The 27,963-nt window shown below is 35.9% G+C and overlaps 1 protein-coding gene across 1 annotated transcript; it reads left to right on the top strand.

The window, feature by feature from the left end:
- Window positions 1–310: 310 nt before the first annotated feature.
- LOC117333814 (CST complex subunit CTC1-like) lies at window positions 311–27,639 on the top strand. Its single transcript, XM_033893223.1, has 25 exons — window positions 311–535; window positions 676–794; window positions 2,188–2,423; window positions 4,971–5,061; window positions 7,165–7,249; window positions 7,589–7,712; window positions 9,282–9,347; window positions 11,411–11,471; window positions 12,162–12,248; window positions 12,981–13,073; window positions 14,488–14,604; window positions 14,878–14,939; window positions 15,528–15,627; window positions 16,244–16,324; window positions 16,645–16,769; window positions 17,226–17,352; window positions 18,429–18,575; window positions 19,216–20,115; window positions 20,824–20,888; window positions 21,275–21,393; window positions 22,274–22,508; window positions 23,178–23,417; window positions 23,855–23,996; window positions 25,277–25,433; window positions 25,812–27,639. Exons 2-25 carry the CDS (start codon window positions 711–713, stop codon window positions 25,940–25,942), a joined length of 3,675 nt encoding a protein of 1,224 aa, XP_033749114.1. The 5' UTR covers window positions 311–535; window positions 676–710; the 3' UTR covers window positions 25,943–27,639.
- The last annotated feature ends 324 nt before the right edge of the window (window positions 27,640–27,963 follow it).

Here is a 27,963-nt window from a genome sequence, read left to right on the forward strand (position 1 = left end):
TCTACGGGTAATTATACCATCGTAATACCTTTAGGTATACTATGTAACTTAACGCAATGACAAGAGAGTAACCGAAAGAAAGTGTATGGGAGGAAAAGGGATAAAATAATTTTGTCCGTAATATTTAAGATATACAGATCAATATTTGATTTTAAACTTCAATATTGATTTTACTACATAATTTTCATATGAAATATTTATACATTCTTTTATTCTTTAAAAAGAATATAAGAATTTTATGGGTTACACATCCCGGATAAATTATATGGTAGCAAAATAGCGGCTGCACAAAGTCAAAATCATGTGATTTTACGACATATGTGATTCGTAACACGATCTAATACCAACGTAATCTTAGTCATTTATGCAATGTTGATAATTTTAATTTTATGATCGATAAAATCTGGCACAATTTCAAAAATTTAAAATCATTTTTTATGTATTTTTTACTTAACGCCTTATCGTAAACTTCCAACATGGCGGGAGATTTATAAATGTAAACATGAAACATGCGAATGCAATGAAGAGAACATAGGTATGTTATACTTTTACCCTCGTAGCCCCCAAACCCCAGTCATATACAATGTGCAAAGCAATATGATAATCCGAATTCGAAAAGTTGTAGCTATCGCACAGTAATTAAATCAAAATCTACAGTATTAATTTTTTTGACAGTTCACATCCAGACCCCTTCCATGTGATTGGCTGTAATGAAGGATGGGTGTATGGATAAAGATGCAGCGTACTTCGTGGAGAAATCCCAATTATATGGCTTCAACCCAACACAACACACCGTATTTTATTTACATTCTTCTTTCTTACATGATATCACAGATTTACACTTTTGTATGATACCATATAACTATTGATGAACAATATCTCATTCCTTATTTTAAAATTTCATCGTGTGGTGTTCTATATATATGTAAAAGTAGATAATCATCGTGTGTCATTTCAGAAATCACCAACTCACTTGATTTTGTCAGGACTCATGAAGTCATGCAGGTTATTCTGATATCCATAGCCATTATCAGAGACATATATATCTGTATATATGTCTCTGCCATTATATATATCTTATCTGTACCTGGTGACCTGCTCAAATCATGCCAAAATTTACTGATCAGGATATTTCAAGAGTACCTGAAATCAGAAATAAAAAAATCTTAGTTACTGTATATATTGGATATTTTAGTGAGGATCGAACCTGGGACCTCTGAACACTAGCCGGATGCTCTACCAATTGAGCTACCAGCTGGTTGACGATGATCGACCCAGTCCAGTTCTGTTTCAGATGTATAGTTAATGAACATAAGGAACCATAAGTTAATCTGAATCTCTATACTAGGAATTCAAGGTAGCTGGTATGAGTGCTAAAATTAAACCTGTTAAAATTTAAGCATTGAAATTTGAAATTAAAATGATAGACTCACTTTTAAACAACCTGCTATACTGTAGCTGGGTTACTGACTTAACATCTACAGTGTTCTGTCATGTTTAAAGATAATTTTTTGGAAGCTGAGATGATCAAAATATATTCTAAATCTAGTATAGAACATCATACAATAGAATGAGGACACATTAAAGGCAAAAGAAAGATTTAGAAGGGGTGTAGGATACCTTTGGCAAAAGAAAAGAGAAAAACAATTTCATAAATGTAGTTTAAAAAAAATTGTGAAAAAATCTAGCTTAAAAGGCCTTTTTACAGGAACAATGGAATTTTGCCCATGAACAAATTTTACCAAAACCAGGTGTTGTTTTTGACAACCTTAGAGCCACCCATTGGGTATGTTTGAACAATTTAAAAGGTCCCAGTGCCAATGCTATGGCCTACCTATATATAATTAGTGTTGCCCATCAAAGGTGTATGACAGGGTTCACTTTTTCATCCAAAATCATTATCAAGACAATGCCTTATGTCATCAAATGATATTTTCAAGAGTATGATTTGCTGAAAATTACAAGCTCAAATATGTATATGTAAATATTACACATTGAATATGTAGCACAATTTCATAACAATTTCTTTTTTTTTAAAGTAATGTCACATTGTCAAGAACCATGGTAGCGACAAACAACAGTGAGTTAACAAGAAGATAGGTTTTCAAAATCATTATTCCATAATAATAAAATATTCCATCACACAACTGAAGGCCATGTGTGGTACTTATGCTGTAATGTTTCCAGCAAATCCAATGGCTAGAAGGTATGTATGATGTGTGGAGAGCTGCTGAGGTGGGGGTAGAGGATGTACTGCAGACAGTGGTGGATATCTGTCAGGACGTCAAAGTCCTCACAAAGTACCTGGGGGTTGATGTAGGATGGTGTAAGAAACAGGACACAACATTCCATAGCCAGCTCACAACTGCTCCAGCTACTTCTGAGGGTGGACTCTGCTCCGAGGGCTCATTGAAAAATAAAAGGTTTGCTTCAGAATTAAACTGCATAGCTCTATCAATGCAGCAGTTTAACATAGTTGTCTTCACCAAACGTATAATATACATAAATGTATATGATTCTGTAATAGAACATAGAATACAATAGCTAATGGTGGGCTGATGATCAAAATTGATTGTAAATTATTAAAAAAAAAGATACAACTGATCATCGATTATGTTATTAATTGGAAATGTCTGAAAGTGTTTGTAAATCTTTGGCTTCATGTATTTTTGTAATGTTACTGAACCAAGAAGTAGTTTATCTTATATTTTATGTTTTACAAGTGATTAAGGAGATTTAAATATATTGACAACCGTTAAATGCTTTGTTTGTGTTCAGTATTAAAAATATTGATAACAAAGGCTAAGACTTGTAATAAATGTACTTGAGATGTACAAAAATTTTCTACAAGAGGGTAATTCTGTGCAGCGAAATTTAGAAAACTGATTATAATCGATAATTGATTAATTTCGAGTTTGCAATTATCAGTTCTGAAAGTGAAACTGATTCCCATCACTATACTCAGGAGAAATCAAAGAACAAGTTTTCAGGGGCCAATGTTCTCATTAACAATTTAAAGTTGTGTTCACATTCACATTATTTTAATTTTCTAAAGAACAATGCCATATGTTTTATTAGGTCATCTGACCCGAAGGGTCAGGATGACCTATAGTCATCATGTTTCGTCCGTCGTCGTGCGCCGTCCGCCGTTCGCCGTCCGCCGTGCGTAAACTTTTCACATTTCAAACTTCTTCTCAAGTTCCACCAGTGGGATTGAGCTGAAACTTGCCTGAAATGATGCTGGGATGGTCTCGACCAAGTGTTGTTATTTTTCGGGTCAGTCTGAAAACCAAGATGGCCGCCACAGCCGCCATTTTGAAAACACATTTGAAACTTCTAATCGAGTTCCACCAGTGCTATTGAGCTGAAACTTGCCTGAAATGATCCTGAGATGATCCCGACCAAGTGTTGTTATTTTTCAGGTCGGTCAGATATTCAAGATGGCCGCCATGGCAACCATCTTGAAAAACACATTTTAAACTTCTTCTCCAGTTCCACTGGTGCCATTGAGTTGGAAATTGTTGAGGATGTTAAGGAGGGAGAGCCAACAAAGTGTTATTATTTTTCGGCTTCGTAAAAACTTTGACATGGCAGCCATGTCGGCCATTTTGTAACATGATTGCGCAATCACGGTTCTTCTGAACAACACCTATTTGAAACTTCTTCTCAAATTCCACCAGTGGGATTCAGTTCTTACTTACCAAAAATGATCCTGAGATGGTCCTGACCAAGTGTTGTTATTTTTCAGGTCAGTCAGAAATCCAAGATGGCCACCATGGCAACCATCTTGAAAAACACATTTTAAACTTCTTCTCCAGTTCCACTGGTGCGATTGAGCTGGAAGTTGGTGAGGATGTTAAGGAGGGAGAGTCAACAAAGTGTTGTTAATTTTTTGGCTTTGTAAAAACTTTGACATGGCAGCCACGTCGGCCATTTTGTAACATGATTGCACAATCATGGTTCTTCTGAACTACACCTATTTGAAACTTCTTCTCAAATTCCGCTGATGGGATTCAGTTCTTACTTACCAAAAATGATCCTGAGATGGTCCTGACCAAGAGTTGCTATTTTTCAGGTCAGTCAGTAATCCAAGATGGCCGCCATGGCAACCATCTTGAAAAACACATTTTAAACTTTTCCTCCAGTTTCAATGGTGCAATTGAGCTGGAAACTGGTGAGGATGTTAAGGAAAGATAGTCAACAAAGTGTTGTTATTTTTTGGCATCGTTAAAACTTTGACATGGCAGCTAAGGTGGCCATTTTGTAACATGATTACGCAATCATGGTTTTCCTGAACTATTTGAAACTTCTTCTCAAATTCCACCAGGGGGATTCAGCTCTAACATACCAAAAATGATCTTTAGATGATCCTGGCCAAGTGTTGTTATTTATGGGTCAGTCAGAAATCCAAGATGGCCGCCATGGCAACCATCTTGAAAAACACATTTTTAACTTCTTCTCCAGTTCCACTGGTGCGATTGAGCTTGAAATTGGTGAGGATGTTAAGGAAGCAGAGCCAACAAAGTGTTGTTATTTTTTCGGCCTTGTAAAAACTTTGACATGGCAGCAGCAATGGCAGCCATTTTGTAACATGATTGCGCAATCATGGTTTTCCTGAACAACACCTATTTCAAACTTCTTCTCAAATTCCACCGGTGGGATTCAGCTCTAACTTACCAGAAATTATCCTTAGATGGTCCAGACCAAGTGTTGTTATTTATTGGGTCGGTCAGAAATCCAAGATGGCCACCAAGGCCAACAGTGCCACTATATACTTGCTACAGAGAATACATACTACAATAATATAAGGGTTTTAATTTAGAGTCAGATGACCGTTAAGGCCCCTGGGCCTCTTGTTTATCTGTCACCCGCATTGCATTTATATGTCAATAAATACAATCAAGCAAGCATTTAATTTTAAAAGAAAATATCACACTTGATGATATAAACCTATTTTCCATATGCTACAGATGTATTTTAGTTGGACAGTTGACAACAGGCTTGTCAGATCATCCTGGACAGCTAGTGATATCAGATTCCACATCGTCTATCCCAGTAGAGGTAAACAAATCCTTGTTTTCTAGTCATTATGTTGACATAATGATCATCTTTACCCAGTCATATCTCAGGAAAGTTTTACTGAATAGAAAGAGTTTTATCATTTATACAAATTACACAAGTACACAAATTGTGTTCAGTTATCATGGAGTGATGTGTGTTAATTTTCTTTAAACTTGCCCTCTTTCATTAAAAGTTACATATGATCATTAGAATAAAATAAAAAAAGAATCTGATTAAAGATCATGGAACAAATATTTAAATTTGTTGTCTGTTATCAGGTGAGATACTCTGTATTTGTTGTCTGTTATCAGGTGAGACACTCTGTATTTGTTATATCTGTTATCAGGCGAGACACTCTGTATTTGTTATATCTGTTATCAGGCGAGACACTCTGTATTTGTTATATCTGTTATCAGGTGAGACACTCTGTATTTGTTGTCTGTTATCAGGTGAGATACTCTGTATTTGTTATATCTGTTATCAGGTGAGACACTCTGTATTTGTTATGTCTGTTATCAGGTGAGACACTCTGTATTTGTTATATCTGTTATCAGGTGAGACACTCTGTATTTGTTGTCTGTTATCAGGTGAGATACTCTGTATTTGTTATATCTGTTATCAGGTGAGATACTCTGTATTTGTTATGTCTGTTATCAGGTGAGACACTCTGTATTTGTTATATCTGTTATCAGGTGAGACACTCTGTATTTGTTATATCTGTTATCAGGTGAGACACTCAGTATTTGTTATATCTGTTATCAGGTGAGACACTCTGTATTTGTTATATCTGTTATCAGGTGAGACACTCAGTATTTGTTATATCTGTTATCAGGTGAGATACTCTGTTTTTGTTATATCTGTTATCAGGTGAGACACTCTGTATTTGTTATATCTGTTATCAGGTGAGACACTCTGTATTTGTTATATCTGTTATCAGGTGAGACACTCTGTATTTGTTATATCTGTTATCAGGTGAGATACTCTGTATTTGTTATATCTGTTATCAGGTGAGACACTCTGTATTTGTTGTCTGTTATCAGGTGAGATACTCTGTATTTGTTATATCTGTTATCAGGTGAGACACTGTATTTGTTATGTCTGTTATCAGGTGAGACACTCTGTAGGTGTTATATCTGTTATCAGGTGAGATACTCTGTATTTGATGTCTGTTATCAGGTGAGACACTCTGTATTTGTTATATCTGTTATCAGGTGAGACACTCTGTATTTGATGTCTGTTATCAGGTGAGACACTATGTATTTGTTATATCTGTTATCAGGTGAGACACTCGGTATTTGTTGTCTGTTATAAGGTGAGACACTCTGTATTTGTTATATCTGTTATCAGGTGAGACACTCTGTATTTGTTATATCTGTTATCAGGTGAGACACTCTGTATTTGTTATATCTGTTATCAGGTGAGACACTCTGTATTTGTTATGTCTGTTATCAGGTGAGACACTCTGTATTTGTTGTCTGTTATCAGGTGAGACACTCGGTATTTGTTGTCTGTTATCAGGTGAGACACTCTGTATTTGTTATATCTGTTATCAGGTGAGACACTCGGTATTTGTTGTCTGTTATAAGGTGAGACACTCTGTATTTGTTATATCTGTTATCAGGTGAGACACTCGGTATTTGTTGTCTGTTATAAGGTGAGACACTCTGTATTTGTTATATCTGTTATCAGGTGAGACACTCTGTATTTGTTATATCTGTTATCAGGTGAGACACTCTGTATTTGTTATATCTGTTATCAGGTGAGACACTCTGTATTTGTTATGTCTGTTATCAGGTGAGACACTCTGTATTTGTTATATCTGTTATCAGGTGAGACACTCTGTATTTGTTGTCTGTTATCAGATGAGACACTCTGTATTTGTTATATCTGTTATCAGATGAGACACTCTGTATTTGTTGTCTGTTATCAGGTGAGACACTCTGTATTTGTTATATCTGTTATCAGGTGAGACACTCTGTATTTGTTATATCTGTTATCAGATGAGACACTCTGTATTTGTTGTCTGTTATCAGGTGAGATACTCTGTATTTGTTATATCTGTTATCAGGTGAGACACTCAGTATTTATTATATCTTTTATCAGGTGAGATACTCAGACTGTGAGGTAATGGGATTGTTACATCAGTGGGCAGTGTTTCCATCTTGGAACCTCATCATCACAAGAAGAGGTACAACAAAAATGACTAATACCTTATATTTTTACACCATTGAGTGGAGTTGTTGATATTCTTCTCCTTCTCCTTAGGGGGTAAGGATCGCGTATCACTGTCATTATCATGATGTAATGACAGTTATGATTACTTTAAGTTTTGATAATCTAGCTCTTGCTTAGTGAAGATCTGTTTTGGTCTATCACCATATACATTTAGACATATTCGTTTTAGTTGTATCTGCTACAGTGTATTAGGATAAAAGTAGATTCTGTGTATTGTATCAGTTTTATGTACATGTATTGATTTTCTGTTTCCTGATCAGAAGATAAATGTAATTGATTGTTCTAATCAAAGGTAAACGTTACCTGGAGTTGTGTGCCAAGCCTGAAGTAGTGAGATCTTCCTCCCATCAACCTCTCCTGTGTAGACCAATTCCAGTCGTTTCTGCTAAAACTGCATCCACCCTGCTTCTGCACAAGTCAGTACAATCTGAGCAAACTAGCTACTATATCTGACTGAAACTGATCATATAGTTAATTAGGATTTTTAATGAGTAAAAAGTTATTTGTAAATTGCAACATTTCATCAGTTTGCTATCAAACTCATCGCGTGACAATATTCAAGTCGCGGTTAACCATGATCAGTTAGTCAGAGTCGGACGTGAAACGGCTGATAATCGATTAGTCCTAGTTAGGTGAAACTACTAATCATGGATTAGTCATAGTCAGGTGAAATGACTAATCATAATAGATAATAAATAAATCATGGATTAGTCATAGTCAAGTGAAACGACTAATCATCGATTAGTCATAGTCAAGTGAAACGACTAATCATTGACTAGTCCTAGTTAGGTGAAACTACTAATCATGGATTAGTCATAGTCAGGTGAAATGACTAATCATAATAGATAATAAATAAATCATGGATTAGTTATAGTTAAGTGAAACGACTAATCATTGATTAGTCATAGTCAGGTGAAACGACTTATCGATTAGTCATAGTCAGGTGTAATGACTAATCATAAAAGATAATAAATAAATCATTGATTAGTCATAGTTAGGTGAAATGACTAATCATCGATTAGTCATAGTCAGGTGAAACACTTCATCGTCATTTGATCATAATCAGAAGTGAAACAACTTATCGATAAGTCATAGTTAGATGTGAAATAACTATTCATCGACTAGTCACTCATAGTCAGAGGTAAAATGACTAATCATTGACTAAATGGATCAATCAGAACAACACTAGGAAAGTTGTTGGTATCATTATTAATAAAAGTGTCTGTGAAATATGAATTGTTGTTCTCAACAAAACAGATTTTTCAAGGGCTTTAAAAAGTTTTTGACTATTATTGATTGAACCAACAGAATGATAATTCATTACTGCACAAATTAATTTCATTGAGAAAATCTGTCACAATGGACTTCTAGGTTAGGGTACCATATCAGCATAATAAAATAAGGAGTGTGCCATGTTTTCTTTTTCCTTTTGCACAAAAGTCATTGATGTTTCTTAGCTTTTGAGTATAATGTGGCTGGGTGAAGTGTCACCCTACTGTGTCCAAATATGGCATTTCCCCATGATAGGCTGTAAAAGTGTCTGACACAGGCCTCATTATTTGTGTACTGCATATATAAAACCTATTGTGATAAAGGATGTAAAACAATACAAACAACACCAATAATCACTATCAGATATTATATATCAGTTTTATTGTTTCTATTTCAAGTGAAATGCCGTTACGCGCAATGACCTGCATTGGAGTGCTATGACCTGCATTTTTATGAGTAATGACCTGCATTTTGTTCATGAGAACTTGACAGGTCTGGATATATAAAGAAATATTCTGATACATATTTATCTGTGATAATGTGAATAAGAGTAAAATTACAAGAACTAAATTGACATATGTAGACCTAGGCATATATAATATTCCCTACTCGTGCCCCACTCTATACAGAGTTATGTCCCTTTGAACTGAAGCCTGCCTCTAGAAAGAGGATTATGATTTAGTTAGACCTGTACTTTTGCTTTGTTATTACAGAGACACTTTGAAGTCAGGATGTGTAGACATGGTCGCCACTGTTGAAGCTGTTGGGGAAATTCACAGGTACAGTTTCATGGAAATTGCACATTGTGGTGGCTTTTTTTTGGTACTTCTGAAACATACTGTTGATCATCTAACTTGCCAAGTACATGACATTGCATATTATGGTTTATATGTGTATTTGTGTTGGTAGAATGTATCTCAATAAATGGTGCAGTACTGAATTGCTAAATATATAGATGTTACTTTGGATATTTTGTATTTTAGAAAATGATGTTAAGTTTTAAGCGTTGACATGTTCATAATCTCCTAACAATGTAATTTAATATTTGGATATAGAGGCATTGTTTTTGCCTGCATCCATTATCAACTTAACTTATAATGACCATTTCAAAAGGTAAGAGGTGTTGGGAGTATTTAGATATTAGTGATTATAGCATTGGGAATACATGTATTTAGATGTTAGTGATTATAGTGTTGGGAATACGTGTATTTAGTAATTAGTGATTATAGAGTTGGGTATACATGTATTTAGATATTAGTGATTATAGAGTTGGGAATACATGTATTTAGTAAATAGTGATTATAGAGTTGGGGATACATGTATTTAGATATAAGTGATTATAGAGTTGGGAATACATGTATTTAGTAATTCGTGATTATAGAGTTGGGTATACATGTATTTAGTAATTAGTGATTATAGAGTTTTGGGATACATGTATTTAGATATTAGTGATTATAGAGTTGGGAATACATGTATTTAGTAATTAGTGATTATAGAGTTGGGTATACATGTATTTAGTAATTAGTGATTATAGAGTTGGGGATACATGTATTTAGATATTAGTGATTATAGAGTTGGGAATACATGTATTTAGTAATTAGTGATTATAGAGTTGGGGATACATGTATTTAGATATTAGTGATTATAGAGTTGGGAATACATGTATTTAGTAATTAGTGATTATAGAGTTTGGTATACATGTATTAAGTAATTAGTGATTATAGCGTTGGGAATACATGTATTTTGATGTTAGTGATTATAGTGTTGGGAATACATGTATTTAGATGTTAGTGATTATAGTGTTGGGAATACATGTATTTAGATGTTAGTGATTATAGTGTTGGGAATACATGTATTTAGATGTTAGTGATTATAGTGTTGGGAATACATGTATTTAGATGTTAGTGATTATAGTGTTGGGAATACATGTATTTAGTAATTAGTGATTTTAGAGTTAGGAATACATGTATTTATTACATTTTTACCAGTGAAATATCAAAAATTATTCATTCTATAAAAGTGATATTTTTCACTAGTGAAGAATATCATATTTTTCACTAGTGAAAAATATCACTTTTGCTGATTTGACCAATCAAATTAATGATTAGAAAATACCAAAATAATTGACCAATCAGAAAGCCCGACATATATGTCAGCACCTGGACAGGGGAAACTACTTCTTTTGTTTACAAATTATCGCTGTAGTCCTAGTTAGCATACGGGGTAGGGTTTTCGTTGATAAAAAATGTAATAAACAGAATATCTAACAGTGTCTTCAGTAAAACCAAATATATTTCACTCGTGTGGCTAATATTTTGATATTTTTCACTCGTGCTGCGCACTCGTGAAAAATATCAAAATATTAGCCCCACTCGTGAAATATATTTGGTTTTACTGAAGACACTGTTAGATATCCTCTATTTAGTAATAATAGAGTTGGGAAGTCATGTATTTATTAATTAGTGATTATATAAGGAAGACTGGAAAACATGAGGATTAATCCCGACCAATCATTAAATTTCAACACAAGTGCCTCCCACTCCTCCCAAACAAATCATTAATAGACCTGAAACTTTTCCCAGTATCTGACTGATTCACCTTCCAGCCACTTTTAAATAAGAACAAAGATTATTAGACTTTTATACATGATTTTATTGTACCTTCAAATGCTGGTTTTTAATGAAATACATATGTAAAAAAAACTTGAAGAAAATGAGCTTAATTACAAAATGAACCTGGTGAGAGCTTTTTAAAACAGTCTCACTGGTAGTGGTAAATGTCCATTTGTATTTGGTCCACCAACTGATAACTTTATTAATTGTTATAAACTTTGTCTCAACAGAGTTAAAACAGACCTGTTATTCTGTATACGCCTCCAGCACGGTGTTAACATCATTGTCAAGGTAAATATTGATGACTGCTATCTCCTTTGTATTACTGTATATAAAGTGGTATCTCCTTTGTATTACTGTATATAAAGTGGTATCTCCTTTGTATTACTGAATATAAAGTGGTATCTCCTTTGTATTACTGAATATAAAGTGGTATCTCCTTTGTTTTACTGAATATAAAGTGGTATCTCCTTTGTATTACTGAATATAAAGAAATAATCAGAAAATTCTCACAGTTTACAATGTATGGTGATGAAATATTGGTGTGTATAACATATCAACTCTGAACTTTTTAACTTTGTCTAGTATTTCAGTCTAATTTTTAATTTAATAGAAGAGGGGAATGTTTATATACAGTAAATGTACTTTATTTGATACACTCAAATTTTAGCACGAAATCAAATTAAAACTGTGTAACGGAATGATGAATTAGTGCACCAACAATGATTGCCATAGAAACCAGTGTACATAAACTACAATTGGTGCACCAACAATGATTGCCATAGAAACCAGTGTACATAAACTACAATTAGCACAATCATGATTTAGTGGAATGCTAAAGTCTATAATAGGGAAAATGTAATGTGTATTATTATATATAGATACATTTATAATAACACTCAGCTAGAGAGAGCATCTCTCCAGCTCAATTGTAAGTGTAAGACTTGTAAGCCAGAGATATTGAGTTTGATTTGATTATAGAAGCAAGAATTTCTTCACTGGCAAAAGTTCCTTATGCCTGGAGACAAGAAAATCTTCACTGCCATGAGACCTACAACACTTAAGAAGGTATGAGTAAATGTTTCCTTCCTATAAACATCTACAGTCAAATATAGAAAGGTAACAGTAGATCTCTACTGTCAAATATAGAAAGGTAACAGTAGATCTCTACTGTCAAATATAGAAAGGTAACAGTGGATCTCTACTGTCAAATATAGAAAGGTAACAGTAGATCTCTACTGTCAAATATAGAAAGGTAACAGTAGATCTCTACTGTCAAATATATAGAAAGGTAACAGTGGATCTCTACTGTCAAATATGGAAATGTAACAGTGGATCTCTACTGTCAAATATAGAAAGGTAACCGTGGATCTCTACTGTCAAATATAGAAAGATAACAGTAGATCTCTACTGTCAAATAAAGAAAGGTAACAGTATATCTCTACTGTCAAATATTTACAAAGGTAACAGTATATCTCTACTGTCAAATATAGAAATGTAACAGTGGATCTCTACTGTCAAATATAGAAAGGTAACAGTGGATCTCTACTGTCAAATATGGAAATGTAACAGTGCATCTGAAGTCGAATTTATAAAAAAAAATGTACAATTCTCTAGTGTTGAATTAGAGTATGTATTTAATTACAAAATATTCCTCTACTGATAAGTAATTCTGTATTTTAATTCCTCATTATTTGAATTTGTATTGATAGAAAAAGAAGTAATTCTGTATTTTAATTCCTCATTATTTGAATTTGTATTGATAGAAAAAGTTAGCTAGAATTTTTTTTCTATTTTCAGGGTGCAGGGTCTAGTATCAAAGTATTTGTTCCATGGAAAGGTAGCAAGCTTTTTAGTCCCACCTCAGTAGACCATAACTGTGTGTCACTTCAGGTAAACATCAGGGCCAGATTCTAGATTTCGTCATGGTGTCATTCAACTTGAGTTGGTGATGCTTTCTTTAAAAACATAACATGTTTTAGCTCCAGTTTCAAATCGTATGCCTCCCTACTCTGAGTTTATAAGAAGTGTTCAACAAAAAAAAAAACCTGAATTGTTTATGTTTATCTACAAATGTATGAGAGACAAATCTTTTTATTCATGAGGATACCATCCTTTTTATAATATACACTGCCATCCATAAAAAAAAACTATACACACTCTTTTTACTTTTTGAAATATTATGAGTTCATCACAAACTTTAACTTTGGAATTTCTTGAAGACGATTACTTTGTCAGTGACAATGGCAGTAGTGACAATGGCAGTTTTTATAGATATACTGTATAACCCACCTCAATGAACTTTCAGAGAGGGTCAAGGGAGGGACTTGTTCCAAAAAAGACTGAAAAAACTTTTTTTTTAAAGATGTACCATCTCATTACACTATGAATTACATCTCTTCCAAATTCAAAATTTTGTCATTCTGTGAAAATATGCACAATGAACGTTTCATGTTATACAGTGAGTTAACTTTTGATAGATATAGGAGTATAATTTCAAAAAGATAAATTCTGAGTATGAGCATTTTTTAGCTCACCTCGGTGAGCTTATGCCATGGCACGGCGTCTGTCGCCCGTCGTCTGTCGTTCGTCAAGATTTGCTTTAAATCGCTACTAGTCATAAAATACTGAATGGATTTCAACCAAATTTGGTCAGAAAGATCCTTGGAGGAACGGGAACAGATTTTGCACAAATGACGATTCTGACCTCAAAGGGGCCAGAGGGATGGGGCCCAATAGGGGAAATAGAGTTGATTTCTTTAAATCTCTACTTGTCATAAAGTTATTGATGGATTTGAACCAAATTTGGCCATCCTTGGTGGAAGGGGAACAGATTTTGCCTAAACGGTGACTCTGACCCACAAGGGGCCAGAGGGGCAGTGCCTGATAGGGGAAATAAAGGTAATTCCTTTAAATCGCTACAAGTCATAAAGTATGAATGGATTTGAACCTAATCCAGTAGGAAGCATCCTTGGGGAAAGGGGAACAGATTTTGCATAAACGGTGACTCTGACCTCCAAGGGGCCAGAGGGGTGGGACCCGATAGGGGAAATAAAATTAATTCCTTTAAATCGCTACAAGTCATAAAGTATGATGGATTTGAACCCAATCCAGTAGGAAGCATCCTTGGGGAAAGGGGAACAGATTTTGCATAAATGGTGACTGACCCCCAAGGTCTAGGAGCCAGAGGGGCAGGCCCAATAGTGTATCACTATCCTTCTAATGCATGACTAGGTATCACTGTCGATACGTATGTACCTGTAAAATGTGTTACAAAAGATTATTAGAGGATGTTGTCGTTGAGTAGGAGTGGCTGAGAGGACAAGGTGATGATGAACATGAACGAGTCACTCTTGAGGAAATGGAAGAGGAGGAAGAAGGCGATGAGCAGAAGAAAGAGGATAACAATTTGGCTTCTTACCAGGTATTTAGACATCCTGCAAATTTGTGTCTTCATAAAATGGCCATGTTTCTTCCTCAATGAAACTTTTAGTTTAGAACACATATTTCTTACTTGGCGTTTTATTTTAGTCTTGTGTTGATGATATTGAATTGAAATGTGATTACCACTGATTACCGCTACAAAAAAAAAAAAAAATGAAAAGAGGATTTCTGATAATTGATGTACAGGTAATTGTGATCTTTGTTTTCAGTAAATCATGACTTCAGATAAAATAGAGCTTTATTTTTTGTACAGGGAGTTGTGACTTCAGATGAATTGGCCTATCTTGGAATATACATACTAGACACCAAAGTTGGGTATGTAATAGAAAATCGTTTTTGCATGAAATTGAGAAGTAATTTGTGTTAAAGTGTCATATTTGATCTGCATTCCTAGGATGTTTGAACTTACCAATAAAAGGACAGATATTAAAGTCATATGATCTGCTATATTTATGTGAAAAGTATCTGTCCAGTTTTCAGCAAAACCATTCTAAACTTGAATTAATGAATTTACAAAATAGAAAACATACTAGAAACATTGATTTGTTTTCACAGTCATAATTGTAATTATTAACCAATAATGATTACCTACCTTCAGTATACAAAAACAGCCTTTTATGCTATTCTCACATAATATTCAATGCATAAGAAAGTTTTATGTTTTTTCCATTACACATTACATAGTTGTGTAAAACAGATGATGTTTTTTGAGGAAATGTCATAGATCCTATGCATTTGATTAACAAGTGAAATTTATTTGCAAGGATATTTTTGTTTCTAAAAAATACCTGTAACATCAAATTTATAATTAAGCGAGTACTGCAGCAATGATACCAGTTCATACATTAATAAAGTAATATTCTTGACCTACTGTTTAAATAAGAACTTCATATTACTTGGCAGGCTGTGTGTAAGCTGTGTGCCCGCTGTCCACAAGTACCAGTTCCTTAGGGTTGGGTCAAAGGTCATCATACACAATGCTCATTTCAGCCGCTCAGAACAGGTATCAAACAATCAGGTGGAGGAGAAGGAATTGTTTTAAAAAAATTGAAAGAAGTCCATGAATTATTTTGCAGTAAGCCAAGTATCAAATCAATTAAAACACATTATATCAAGGTCTCAAATCAGTTGAGGGGCATTAGACATTAAAAATGGGGAATGAGCTTAATCCTGTATATGGGCCTACGCAGAGAGAATGTGAAAAATAGGGGAGGTGGGCTTATCCCCGAGCATGGAACCTGGTTAAATATGGTATGTCAAAAGATTTTGCTGTATTTTTATGAAGGCAATCCATGGCCAGCCTCTTTGTCTACTTTGTCCTTACACTACCAGCTACCTAAGTTTTGTCATGTCTTACTTCAGTGAATGGCTTACCAACTTCATTCCTTGTCTTTCTCCCTGAAATGAAGGGTCAGACAAAGTGCTTGTAATGCATGTAGACATCTGTAGTGTGTATTACATCCCAGATAACCTAAGCTGGTGTATTTCAGATAAGATATGATGTCAGATGACACTGTTTCCATTGATTGATGGCTTTATATGGTAAAAAAAAAGATTTTATATTCATTGTGTATTGCTATAACCCAGCATTAACTACCTTCAATGAAATCCTGTTTCAGTTTCCTCACACGAGGGTTGTGTGTTGTACAAGCAGTTGTGTCAAAGTGATGGAGTTCTCAAGTCTGGACAACAAACCTCAGGTGAGACCTTTCGGAAAATTGATACAGAAATATCAGAATATCTGCCCACCTTATCTTTATTTATTCTATCAGTTTTGTGTTCATCAGTTCATACAGAAATATTTCCTTCATGTTTTCATTTCATATTTGTCTCTGAATATTATTTGTTATGTGACTGGGTAGGGTATTGATCCATTTTGTGAAAGATATATTTTAGTCAAAGCAAAAAAGAAAAAGAATTAAATATCAAAACCAACAGAGTTATGACATTAGGTAGAAAATTCATGATTTGAAATCAAAACAATTTCTCTGGTGATGAAGTAAAACTATTTCTACCTCAGATGGTGAACCTACCTGTAATATTGCAACAGGTGATGAAGAAGTCTTGTATAACTCGAGGACTGTTAGATACATTCATCAACTTTGCCAGCTGCCTCCATAGAAAACTTGCCAGAAGTTTTCATCAGTATGCATTTTTACATTCTTAATACATTGATTATAGCTGGGATATATTAAAAGTATTACTGTGAAACAAATACACTTGATAATTAGCACAGCACAAGTTGCTGGCTGCAATAGTTATGCAAATAGTTGACCTCGACTAACAAAGTCCGAGGTCACAGTAATCAAATGACTGGTTAAAGAATGGAAGTGAAGAGAAAACATAGGTTTAATGTTTCTCCCTGAAGAGGTGCTCAACTTTACTATATTTTATGCAGGGAAGTCACATTTTAATAGAAATGATTCAATTTTTTTAGTGTTATGAGGGCAAAACTATACTACTATTTATTTGAGAAATGTTTAGAAATACATTGTAAGTACATAGAAGATGGTTATATGTTAAGTCTCAGGTGACCGTTATGGCCCATGGGCCTCTTGTTTATCTATCAATAGATTTATCTTGTAACATTAATTGTACCAGTGAACTAACCAGTATACTAGAGACCACCTTTGAGTATTGCTGTACCCCAGACTGTGACATGGTAGGGAGAGTATACATCCGGGAGTTCCTGTCCGGGACACACCAGTGTGGCTTAGTCCAAAACCAGGTAAATGTCTTAACGTTCAACAGACATGTCCGACTCTCTGTGAAGATATCAAATTTCATCGACAAGGTTTGGGTCTTTTAGAGGACATTTCCTGAATTGTTGGTTGATAAATCTTAATATAATGTATAAAGAGTCCTTTATTCTCACATACTTCACAGGGTAATCCTGTGGTTGCCAGGGAAAATATATGACACTGCTCACAATAACGTTACGTCATTATTTTACATTGAGTAACCATGTCGCAATTCATGAAGTCATTAATTTTCCGAGGAACATTGCAGATGGCGCAATGGAAAACTTTCATAAAATCTTACATTTGCTTGCCAGTATGTGAGAAAAATAAACATGGGTCTGTTACCCAAACAAGGTTTTTCAAACCCTTGTATAAGAGTTTGGCTGGCCAAACTCTTACACTCGGGTTGAGATATCCCTGTCCACGGAACAGACCCAATCTAGATTCTATTATTCAGCTGGATACACTGAAGTATGCAGGGGGGAATTGATCAGTAGAGAAATATTAGATGAAGGTAACAATCACAACAGTATCAGAGTTAGTTCTTCAATTTAGTTGATATCTGTCAATTTTCCCTTTTTTGGGGGGATTCTTCAGGACAAAATAAAGTTTCTTTACCCCTTAAGTACTAAAAATTAAAATGATGTATTTTTGTATGAAGCAGAACTATTACGTGACACCATGGGGAATTCAGTTTTGTTTTTTGGTAAGGTTAATATGCAAGTAGATAGACAGAGTCCATCATTTTGGGGTTGTAATATATTTAGCTCTCCGAGACAAAGTCCTGGTAAGCTATAGCTATACCCCTGACAGTGGATTTGGCGTCCGTAGAAAGCTTAAAGTCTTTATTATAAAATATGTTATACTAATCAGGAAAAACCTTAAGTTACTGGTATTTGACGTGTGTGTTCCTTGTGACAAGACCTTTCTATTGTTACTACATTATTAGACCTGCTGACCTTGACTGTGACCTTTGACCAAGCTTTTATAAAAAAGTAATTCTGAACTTTAACTCCTCTCTTTGAGCTATGTTATCTTCTGACAACTCTTGTTCACATGATAGGATGGAAATGGTGTTTACACGGTGGCACCAGACATGAGTGAGTTCACACAAGAAATGAGTTGCCTAGTAACAGGGGCAGACAACCTCTCATCAGACAGCGCCACCTACTGGGGCTACCACCACCAACTTCAGGGGATGCCACACAAGGTAGGTCTTACTGATGTGGTGACTGTTCAGTCTGTCATATTCATCTAAGAGTATTTTCCTGAGTATAAATTCATGTTTAACTGTCTTTAAAGTATTCATGCTATGTCGAATCAGACACTTTTCATAGCATGAATGAAATTTTTCATTTATTGAAAATATTTATTAATAAGCTAATCAAAGAATCAGAATCCATATGTTAGCATCCTTAAATGAAATTAAAAAAATAAAGAGATATACTGCCTCACACTGACAGAACAGTAGCTACAGTTGGTGAGAGGAAGCCTAGCGATGGGTGGAGTTATGTAGGCATAAAACTAGTAACTAATTGATTAAATGTAAACATACAATATATTGATAGATGTTACCATTCAATAAAATCCAAAGGCTAAGTTTCACACTAACTAAACTTACCATTCAACAAAATCCAAAGGCTGAGTCGCTCACTTACTAAAATCAGAAAGGGGATTAATATAGTGTCAAAAATTCATTGTTTTGTACTTTCCTTATTTTTAATGTTTTATTTGTTGCAAATGCATTTGCTCATCCATCATTATAATATATAATAGGCAGTTTGAAATGAAAGTAGATAATTCTGTAATTAGTTGGATTTTTGGAAAAGTGTGAACTGTTTTGATTCTAGATTTTAGTTGGAGTGCTGGATCTTTCATCAAAAAATGGACGAGTTCAGCTGAGGGATGACACTGGATCTATTGACTGCCTCATCACCATGACAACATCAAGTGAACGTCATGTCTGTACGGAAATCTGTTGTTGTGGTGACCTTAAACCTGGGTCAAACTTCCGATGTCCATTTCTGCATTCCTGTTGTGTAGGTGCAGTTGTAGCTGTCACCAAATTCACCGTGATTCGTGAACAATTTACTGGTTTGAACAACTCATTGAATAATTTAAAGATGACAGATTCTGACCCAACTCATAGTGATGTATGGTATGTTGTGTTCTCTATGTTAAATGCTGTGTTGATACATAGACCTACAGTTTGTAAAACACCTCAGGATCAGGTTCCTCATAAGAGAGGTAAGGTAGACCAAGGTCGTACTGGACAGCCTACAGATGAAGGGAGACAACTGGTGCTGATAAACCACAGAGAAACATTGGTCCTAGACCGAAGGGTCTACAGTGGTTCACGCTTCAGGATGGCCGTACATGGTCACATCCTACACAATACAGGCGGGGATTCTTTAAACTGGGATGTGATAGAAAGTCTCCAGAAACAACATTCTCAGCAGCATCACGTACATAATGGGTACACTGATGTTGATAAACACCAGTCTGTTCTAAAGGCAAAATCAGAAAACAGTCTTTCACCTGCAGTGATATTTTTGTTCCAAAATGATGCTGTACGATGGTGTCACACTATTGTACCAGGAGGAGTTTATAGAATCTTGGTGCCTACACAGAAGCTGTGCCCAACAGGGCCAGGGTCATGGCAGTTGAAGAAGGCCATGGCGAAGGCAGGGGGCAGAAGTGTCCACGAGGTGCCGGTGAACGCTCAACTCTTTAGAGTCTTCCCAAACAAGGTTTGATATTAAACTAAATTTTAAAATTTATGATTTACTTTAAGACTTGAATTGTTTAGTCATTTTCTTGGGTTGGACTCTTGCAACATTGCTGCTATTGTATGCATGCTTGTAATCGGACATCAACAGTTATTATTTTCCCATCAGGAACCCAGTTTTGTCTTGTGTCCATCCCTCCTTCAGCACTTTAACTTGTCTAAGCTCTATCACCTATTCTATTTTTCACTGGAACTTCATACCATGGCTTTGGTTCACTTTGGTGAGGCAGTGTGTCATGTATTAAAAGAAGGTCACTCTGACCTACATTTTGACCTTTGACTTACATCAAGAAAAAAGTTTGTCTGGGTTGTACATGTATCTCCTACATTACTTGTCACTGGAACTTTGTACTTGGGACATGGATTCGCTTAGGTGAGACGGTGTGTCGTGTATCAAAAGTAGGTCACTCTGACCTACTTTTAACCTTTGACCTTCATCAAAGAAAAAAGAAACCCTTGCTTGAATGAAAGATTATCAAACATGTTGATATGATTAATATTCATTGTCAAATATCAAATATATCTAACTTTTTGATTTGCCTATTTTTAAACATTGAAATCAGTATGTTAAAAGAAATAGATAGGTTGTAAGAAGATAAACTCTTTAAAGATAAAAACCATTCATGCATCCTGAATTTGATACTGATATAATGATTATTTATAATTACAGACCCCTTCTGATGCTGGTGTTGGCTCCACAGGGAACTTGCCAATCAAGACAATTGTGATGGAAAGGTAGGCACTCATGCATACTTTGAGATGATACTTATTTCTATATCGTTATGTGGAACCAATTGGTTTGTATTTAGTCTGAAACGCTATATATATATATATATATTCTGTATTTAAAATAGCCATGTTTATTATATATTATCGAAGGCTTATATGGATATTTTGCAGTTGATAGTGTAGTCCCCAGCCCAAATGGAATTACTCACAAAATTTGCATTTCTTTCTCCCTGAAAATTGCTTTCTAAGTGAACACCTAGTATTTTTCCTCAAAAAAGCCTTAACTGGTAAATAACCCCCAACCCCCTCCAATTCATAAATTTACCAAAAAAAAAACCTCACCAATTTCGTTACTCATGTGAATCTGTGTGCACTGTTGTAAATGTTTTCAGATGCGAGGCGACACTTGTCGGCTTTGAGGGACAGATCGTAAGACGATGTCCTGTAGAGTCTGACGGCCATCATACCTCTACAAAGAGAACACCTGACCATCCATCAGATTCACAACTAGGTTTGTAATGGTGGGACAATTACTGTCTAATTATATTCAAGACTTACCAGAGGTAGATGTTGAGAAGGTTTCTCACAGAATTTAAAGTAAAAATCAGGCCAAATATGCATTATGGTTAGTATTTAACTGACAATTCACATTCAATCTTGAAAATAGACTGTGCACGAATTATACTGTGAATGGCTTTGAAAATGTGATTGCTTCAAAAAATATATCAGATTTTAAAATATGCCTGTGATTCCTTGCGAAAAGAAAAATAAGCAGTGGTTTATGTAATATCAGAGTATTTAAGGGAAAATGCCACAGAGCCAGAGCCTACTTTTAATTGAAATGCGTTTATTTTAAAAAGCATTGGCAAGGTATTCTACTGACTTCATAATTCTTATTGCCCAAGGATGCAACCACAGCAGCACAGATCTACCTGTTTTTCAGCTTCCCATAAAACACCAATTGACATGGGTATGAAGCATCAATCCATGCACATTGGATCTTTAACTGAGGTAACTAGGGTCAGTTACGTCACGTCAGGTGAAGGTCCGAGGTGTGTTGTTTTAAACTCCCTATACCCATGTCGGTTTGTGTTTCTTAGGAAGCTAAGAAACAGGCTGGTCTGTGCTGTTGTGGTTGTGTCCTTTGGCAAGACACTTTACCGTAATTTCTCTGGATGACATGCAACAGGCCTCCTGTATATTTTCAGTGAGTTAGCCACCAACTACTACAAAATTATCCTAGCTGTTCATGCTGCAATACATCAATGAACAAAAGATAAAAACAAAAAATATTTATCTCTTAGTGTGCACATTAAGTACAAGTAACTTTTGAATTATTTAACAGATTATTTAGATATATTATTGTGCGTCTTGACTTGACATTAATACAGGTGTTGGATCCCCTGACGGATGTGGGGTGAAGGTCGTTGTGAAGTGTCAGAGGTCAGGTGATGAAGTGGATGTCTATTTCAACCTGGACAGTTTTGTGTACCCCCTGGGACTGCTCCCTGGGGTTGGGGTGTGTCTGGAGCGGGTGGAGAGAAAGGTGTCCCGGAAGAACAATGTCTACTGTCAGTTTATAGCTGTGTCCTGTCTCCACATACAACACCTCACAGACCTGGCAAGGTTGGCATCTATCGGCATTTCTGGTTAATTAAAAAAGTGTTTAAAACTGTCAAAGCACCTTTGTCATGAAACTTGGTGCAAATGAATAAGTCTTTTGCTGTGTATTTAATTATAGATATGATAGTTCTAGTTGGTTTTTTTTGGGGGAACTTATTCTTCAGAACCATAATGCTTAGAGTCATAATAAATGTAATTGCTTTGTGAAAAACTATCAATTATATCCTTTTTAACTTGCCAGGACAAAGTCACTATTCCTGTCATCTGTGTCCGTAGACAGCTTGGTAAAAGTTTTTATAAAACAGTGTTGTGTCAATACAGATAAGGATACAGCTTAGGTATTTCACATGTGTTACTTGTGACATGACCTTTCAATTGGTACTATATTTGCAGATGTGCTGACTGCTGACCTTGTCTGTGACCTTTGACCTATTTTAAGAAACTTTAACCTTGACCACTGTGTGTTAACTGTACAAGTTAGGGCTTTCATATTTGACATGTTTTCCTTGTGACAAGAAATTTCCATTGGTACTACATTTGTGGACAGGTGACCTTGACCGTGACCTTTGACCTAACTTTTATATTTATATCAAGACCCTTTTCTATTAACAAAGCCTAGACTAAGCTGTCATTAGTATCAATATCATGATCTAACCTTTCTTCTTTTCAAAGTGAAATCCCTACCCCCACCCACAGCCCAGAAACAGGACCTCTCCGACTAGTGTACCTGGCAGACTTGTGGAGGAATAATATCAAGAGCTCGCCTTTTCCCGTCTGTTGTCATGTACAGAGATTCCTCAAAGTGTCTCTAAAATGGGTGTGTCACCAATGTGGATCTGTTTGTGTTGGTGGAGCCTGTTGTAACCCTGGCTGTCGGGCAGATCACAGTACACGGTTCCTCGCCAGAGCTAGGTAATGAATTACATTTGCCAAGTGAGTTTAGGGCCATAAAAGTTATGTCATAATGATAAGTTAATGATCTTGCTTAAAATTTAAAATAATTACAGAAATGAAATGTGATATATTTAAAATTGATACTAATATTTGAATATAATGAGGCTTGTGTCTTATAGGTTATTGATATTTGTTAGCTTGCTTAAAGCTGAAGTAATTTACACTTATTATCAAAGATATCAAATGTGCAAAAAAGTTCTGTTTGATATTGACTGTTGTGTTTTGGAGATTGGCCTGAACTCAAGGATGGTCCCCATGACATCACACAACCATGTAACATTTTTGGAAATAAAACAGTTGTCTGTAGAATTTATAGGGGACTAGCCAAAAACAGAACCAGCTTTACACTGCTAAAGGAATACAAATTTTGTATCATTAAGTTTGCTTCTTTGTAGTGTTATTGTTGAGGATGGGACAAGTGTTGCTATAGTGACAGTGAGGGATGCTGCCGTACAGAAGTTACTGCTGCTGTCAGACAGAGAATGGTCCAGTCTGCAGAGTGTGGTACATACAGAGGGAGAGGTGTTCCTCCAAAAGGTGGGTAATACATACACAGGGAGAGGTGTTCCTCCAAAAGGTGGGTAATATATACAGAGGGAGAGGTGTTCCTCCTAAAGGTGGGTAATACATACACAGGGAGAGGTGTTCCTCCAAAAGGTGGGTAATACATACACAGGGAGAGGTGTTCCTCCAAAAGGTGGGTAATACATACACAGGGAGAAGTGTTCCTCCAAAAGGTGGGTAATACATACACAGGGAGAGGTGTTCCTCCAAAAGGTGGATAATACATACACAGGGAGAGGTGTTCCTCCAAAAGGTGGGTAATACATACACAGGGAGAGGTGTTCCTCCAAAAGGTCGGTAATACATACAGAGGGAGAGGTGTTCCTCCAAAAGGTGGGTAATACATACACAGGGAAAAGTGTTCCTCCAAAAGGTGGGTAATACATACACAGGGAGAGGTGTTCCTCCAAAAGGTGGGTAATACATACACAGGGAGAGGTGTTCCTTCAAAAGGTCGGTAATACATACACAGGGAGAGGTGTTCCTCCAAAAGGTCGGTAATACATACACAGGGAGAGGTGTTCCTCCAAAAGGTCGGTAATACATACACGGGGAGAGGTGTTCCTCCAAAAGGTGGGTAGTACATACAGAGGGAGAGGTGTTCCTCCAAAAGGTGGGTAATACATACACAGGGAGAGGTGTTCCTCCAAAAGGTGGGTAATACATACAGAGGGAGAGGTGTTCCTCCAAAAGGTGGGTAATACATACACAGGGAGAGGTGTTCCTTCAAAAGGTCGGTAATACATACACAGGGAGAGGTGTTCCTCCAAAAGGTCGGTAATACATACACAGGGAGAGGTGTTCCTCCAAAAGGTCGGTAATACATACACGGGGAGAGGTCTTCCTCCAAAAGGTGGGTAATACATACAGAGGGAGAGGTCTTCCTCCAAAAGGTGGGTAATACATACAGAGGGAGAGGTCTTCCTCCAAAAGGTGGGTAATGTAAGTAAGACCTGTTTAACTATTGTAAAGGGAGGTAAGTGTCCTTACTTCTGTGAAGGTTTTAAACAAAATTACATGTTTTTTTCATTGAAATTATAAAACAACGAAATTAATGTCTCTATTACTCAAGATGTCTATTGTTCTTATTTCATCCTATCTTTGAAATACAGCAAAAACAATAGCACCCTTTGACAATTTTACAGTACCCTTCAGCTATAGCCTCCATCATAACTGGCCAATTTTCTAGTTTTCTAGTGGAATTTCTGTACTTCTTTTCAAACTTTGTGTATCTGTGAGGTGTCCTGTTACAGACACGCCCAGAATTCAGCAGTCAGGTTGAGATGTTTGTCCATCACCTTTGTGATAGCTCACTGGTCAAGAAGGACTGGGAGATGTGGCTAAGGATACGGACTGGGGTGTCCACTGACTGGTCATCTGGTGGTAGTCTGGATGACATGTCCTTAGATGGTAAGTTTCATGTATTGTAAAGATAAGTCCGATTCCATTTAAAGTTTGTAGGTTGATAATTTTGTAAGAGGGGTGGATACCAAAAAGTATATAGGATGATGAAAAATATACTGTATGAAACATTATTCAATAGGATATTTTTCATACCTGAGTGTTACCAGTGATTGAGTCCTTTGTTAATAGGCAGACTAGTTGATTTTAAGCCTATTTACAATGACAAGATATTTTGCTCTTCACTGAACATAAATTACATAAAATTTGTAACTGTTACTGTTACAATGTGGTTTCCTTATGTGTATTGAGTATTATCATATTGCACACAAACATTACCTTGACACTAAACTCTTTTTTTTTTCTTTTTTGTTTATGAAATTTAAGAATTTAGTCTGAAGAACGTCGACTCTGGCCTGGCAACAATAGAGACAAGATGTCTGCCATTCCTACAGCTGGACTGTGTGGAGGTCAAGAAAATAGACTACAGGAAGTGGACGTTAATATGTCTGAAATAAAATTGAATTATTTCAGGGCAGGACTGTACACTGCCGGAATTATAAATGTCTTAATAACAATGGAAACATTGGTCATTGAGGTTATTCAAAGTCAGGACTTCTCACTGCAGGAGGTATCCGTGTCTCTGTAACCATGGAAACATTGGTCATTAGGAGGTATACATGTCTCTGTAACCATGGAAACATTGGTCATTAGGAGGGATACATGTCTCTGTAACCATGGAAACATTGGTCATTAGGAGGTATACATGACTCTGTAACCATGGAAACATTGGTCATTAGGAGGTATACATGACTCTGTAACCATGGAAACATTGGTCATTAGGAGGTATACATGTCTCTGTAACCATGGAAACATTGGTCATTAGGAGGTATACATGACTCTGTAACCATGGAAACATTGGTCATTAGGAGGTATACATGTCTCTGTAACCATGGAAACATTGGTCATTAGGAGGTATACATGACTCTGTAACCATGGAAACATTGGTCATTAGGAGGTATACATGACTCTGTAACCATCGAAACATTGGTCATTAGGAGGTATACATGTCTCTGTAACCATGGAAACATTGGTCATTAGGAGGTATACATGACTCTGTAACCATGGAAACATTGGTCATTAGGAGGGATACATGTATCTGTAACCATGGAAACATTGGTCATTAGGAGGTATACATGTCTCTGTAACCATGGAAACATTGGTCATTAGGAGGTATACATGACTCTGTAACCATGGAAACATTGGTCATTAGGAGGTATACATGTCTCTGTAACCATGGAAACATTGGTCATTAGGAGGTATACATGACTCTGTAACCATGGAAACATTGGTCATTAGGAGGTATACATGACTCTGTAACCATGGAAACATTTGTCATTAGGAGGTATACATGTCTCTGTAACCATGGAAACATTGGTCATTAGGAGGGATACATGACTCTGTAACCATGGAAACATTGGTCATTAGGAGGTATACATGACTCTGTAACCATGGAAACATTGGTCATTAGGAGGGATACATGTATCTGTAACCATGGAAAAATTGGTCATTAGGAGGTATACATGTCTTAGTTACCACTGAAACATTGGTCATGGAGGTCATTCAAGGTCAGGACTATACACTGTAGGAGGTATTTATGACATTGTAACCATGGAAAAATTGGTCATGGAGGTCATTCAAGGTCAGGACTGTAACACTGCAGGAGGTGAACATGTCTTAGTAACCATGGAAACAATGGTAATGGAGGTCATTTACTGCAGGAGGCATATGTAATATATATATATACATAATCCCCTGAAGAACGGCACGATGTAGCCAAGAAAGTACTAGGGAGACAGATGATCTGTGTTTGACTTTTTATTCTGTTATAATTTACCGTGATGTCACAAGGACACTTTAACTTTATTCTATATCTATATATACATGTATATATACAGGAAGTGAACTGTGTATCTGAAGTACTCTAAACATAGAAACCTTAATTGCAGAGATCTCTTCAGTGTATTGTCTCAGAAGTAACCATGGAAACAAGAACTAAGAATTTGAGATCTGTCAGAACTACACACTACACTGCTGAACTTGGATGACATATCTTGATACATCTTCTACATCTGAATTATCTGAAATATGTATTTTGTTGTTACATAGTTATTAATGGTATAGTAACATCCATTAAATGAATACGAGTATTTAACACACGTTTTCTTGTGATTTATGAAATAAGTCTGAGGATTGTTCAACGTTTGTGTATTGTCTATCACTATCATTGACATCCTCAATTTCAAAATTGAAACACTTGGATGTTGATAGGGTCTGAAAGTGGAGTCAAAAGGGGTTGTTGGCTCAAAATGTTGGTGGTAAACTGTGGGAATCTTGAACTCACGAGGGGCTCAACCCTTGGGGAGCTGAGGGGCGGGCCACACAGTAGGATCACTGATTATAAAACATATTACTAGCCATAATCTACTATGTAATGATGAAACTCTGTAGTGTTCGTATTATATAAATCATCTTGTGG

This window comes from Pecten maximus, chromosome 9 (genome assembly GCF_902652985.1).
Source record: "Pecten maximus chromosome 9, xPecMax1.1, whole genome shotgun sequence".
Taxonomy (NCBI): Eukaryota; Metazoa; Mollusca; class Bivalvia; order Pectinida; family Pectinidae; genus Pecten; species Pecten maximus.